The 2546-nt window shown below is 41.2% G+C and overlaps 1 protein-coding gene and 1 long non-coding RNA gene across 2 annotated transcripts; both read right to left on the reverse strand.

Annotated features, from left to right (window-relative positions):
* Positions 1-596: 596 nt before the first annotated feature.
* Positions 597-1964, reverse strand: ighd (immunoglobulin heavy constant delta; the record flags this gene model as incomplete). The annotated part of the gene is made up of 4 exons (XM_050039834.1): positions 597-768; positions 940-1224; positions 1333-1644; positions 1739-1964. Coding segments are annotated over 4 exons (995 nt in total), but the record flags the coding sequence as incomplete, so codon positions are not given.
* Positions 1965-1966: 2 nt separating this feature from the next.
* On the reverse strand, positions 1967-2540 carry LOC126387300 (uncharacterized). The gene is made up of 2 exons (XR_007569625.1): positions 2302-2540; positions 1967-2168 (listed from the first exon to the last, which is right to left on the reverse strand). It is a non-coding gene; the product is annotated as an uncharacterized LOC126387300 (long non-coding RNA).
* Between the last annotated feature and the right edge of the window lie 6 nt (positions 2541-2546).

The following is a 2546-nucleotide window of genomic DNA, read 5'->3' on the forward strand; positions in this document are numbered from 1 at the left end:
AAGAAAATTAGATAATTTAACAGCAGAGCTTTAAGGCTCGCTTCTGCATATACATTGAGTGCTTGGGCAAGCAAACACAGAGTGAATGTTAGTCATCAACATGCAGTGAAAGTGGAGGCAGACGTTAGGAGGAACCAGGATTAAGCAGATAGAAGGAAAGAAGCAGAACACAATAATCTATTCTCGGACAGGTGCAGAAGATATACAGTTAATTAGCCAGGAATAAAATCGACTGAGTCAGCAGCTGAGCTTCAGCCTTCTCATTCCACCTCACTGTTTGGTTTGCTTACAGATTCTAACATTAAAAACATTTAAGGAGATTTCACACAAATTTAATTTGATAACAGTTGTATTTTAGTTTTATGCTCTTCTCTGTGTTCATGTTCCTTTTAAATATGTTGAAGCATTTAAAAAAAAAGAAATCCCGTCACAATATTCAGCATAAGCAGCTCGGGCTAAATTGGTAAAGTCTGCCTCTAATAACATGTCTCAGGAAAACTTACAAAATCAGCATTTATAGCACAGGTTGTGCTGTACAAATGTGATTATTGTTAAATTATTATGACAACAAAAGGTTTTTTAACTTCTAAATTAACTTTGTTATTTGANGGGAATATTTGTTCCCATCTACTTTCCAGGTGACAGAGAAATCATCAAGAGAAGGGCCGACCAGCAGACACGTGACAGTCACCTGTCCCTTGTACTGATGCTCCTGTGGTGGCGGTCCCTGAACATATACGCCAACCACCTGAGATGATGCTGGAGTTACTGAAAAACATTGTGACATTAAAGATGGAGAAAATGCAACACCTGTCGAGTAATGATGATGAGAAAAAATGTCTTAAAAGCTTAATGGATGACTCAGAAACAGTGTGAATGTAGATTATTTATTCTACATTTAATGCAAAATTATGATTATGGATTATGCTTTTATTTTACCTGAGCAGAGGCTGATGTTCTTTCTGATGTTTTTGCCCAGGGACTTGTCTGATACTTCACAAGTGAAGACCTTCCCTGTGCTCCACTCTTTGTGAGTGATTTGAAGTTGACTGGTCACTGTCACATGCCCATCTGCACCCATGCTGATGTCATTAGTTGATGGAGCTCTTTGCTGAGACTCAGGAGACCATTGAATTTGAGGGTTGAAGCCCCGTCCAGAGCATACGAGTGTCTGTGATCCTGACTCTTCACTGGGGGCCAGAAGAAGTTTCATTGAGGGGTCCGCTAAATTAGGAAGGAATCAGTCTATCAGTGAAATAGTCTCTTACAGATTATTTGACTGTGAAATGGGAAATGAACAGTCATGAAGGAAATGAAGAGTAACACTCTCACCAAAAATATTTCCAATGGAGTTTGATATAAAATCCACAGAGAAGCCTTGGTACACTTTGCAGGTGAAACTTTTGTCTTTCTTCAAGTGCTCTGGCGGGACAGGGAAGCTTCTACTGATTGAATGCAGGCCTGGGGCTTCAGGAAGATCAACATACAGTTTTTCAGAGATGTCAGAGGTGCCAGCTTGAAAAGTGATGTACAGGTCACGTGCTGAGAGTCCTGTGACGTCACACTCCAGCACAGCACTGTTCCCCTTCAGCAATTCATTAAGAGATCTCCTGATCGTGACCACAGGAGTTGGAACTGCAGGCCCTGGATGATACAGACAGAAGGAATGCATAATTTATTCTTCTGGGTGATTTGCGGTAACAAGACGTCTGATTTTCATGTTGTGTAGTCATCTTACCTGCAACATTCACGGTCTTCTCAGTGGGTGAGAAGCACTGATGTTCAGCTTTACATGTTATTAACTTTATTTTTTTCCACTCAGTTGAGGAAACCGTCACAATACTGAATATATAAGTTGAGTTTTTGTCCTGCGTCACTTGGACATGTGTTGCATCTTCCCCATTTATCCGCCAGGTCAACTTGGCGTCAAAATCAGAGCGGACCAAACATGTTGCTTTCACAGTGNACAGTACTGAATATATAAGTTGAGTTTTTGTCCTGCGTCACTTGGACATGTGTTGCATCTCCCCCATTTATCCGCCAGGTCAACTTGGCGTCAAAATCAGAGCGGACCAAACATGTTGCTTCCACGTTGGATCCTCCTGCCATCATTACTGTCTTGAAGCTGGGAATCTCCACATGGATGGAGGGAGGGGCGCTTTCATGGACTACAGGAAAAAAGTGTTTGTCCAAACATACTCATCTTGTTAAAACTTCTCCATTCAGTTTATCATAAAACATTGATGATGCATCAGAAAAAAATTATATTGTGCTGTGAGACAGTTAGCTGTAAATACTTACTTTGACAAATGCTTATTGTTTTTTTATATTCCTGATCTTTGTGAGTTGACTTGCATGTAAACTTTGAGCCTCGTTCCCACTCTGTTGTTTTTGGCTCAATCTCACTGGTTAGACTGAAGGTTTTCTCCGTTCCGTCCGCACTCTGCAGCTTCGTTGGGCTTTTGGCAGGTTGTAGACGTTGGTTGTCCTGCTTCCACTCCACACTCAGTTCGTCTGGAAAGTAGCCACTTAGGGTGCAGACAAGT

The sequence above is a fragment of the Epinephelus moara genome, unplaced genomic scaffold (genome assembly GCF_006386435.1).
Source record: "Epinephelus moara isolate mb unplaced genomic scaffold, YSFRI_EMoa_1.0 scaffold3445, whole genome shotgun sequence".
Classification (NCBI taxonomy): domain Eukaryota; kingdom Metazoa; phylum Chordata; class Actinopteri; order Perciformes; family Serranidae; genus Epinephelus; species Epinephelus moara.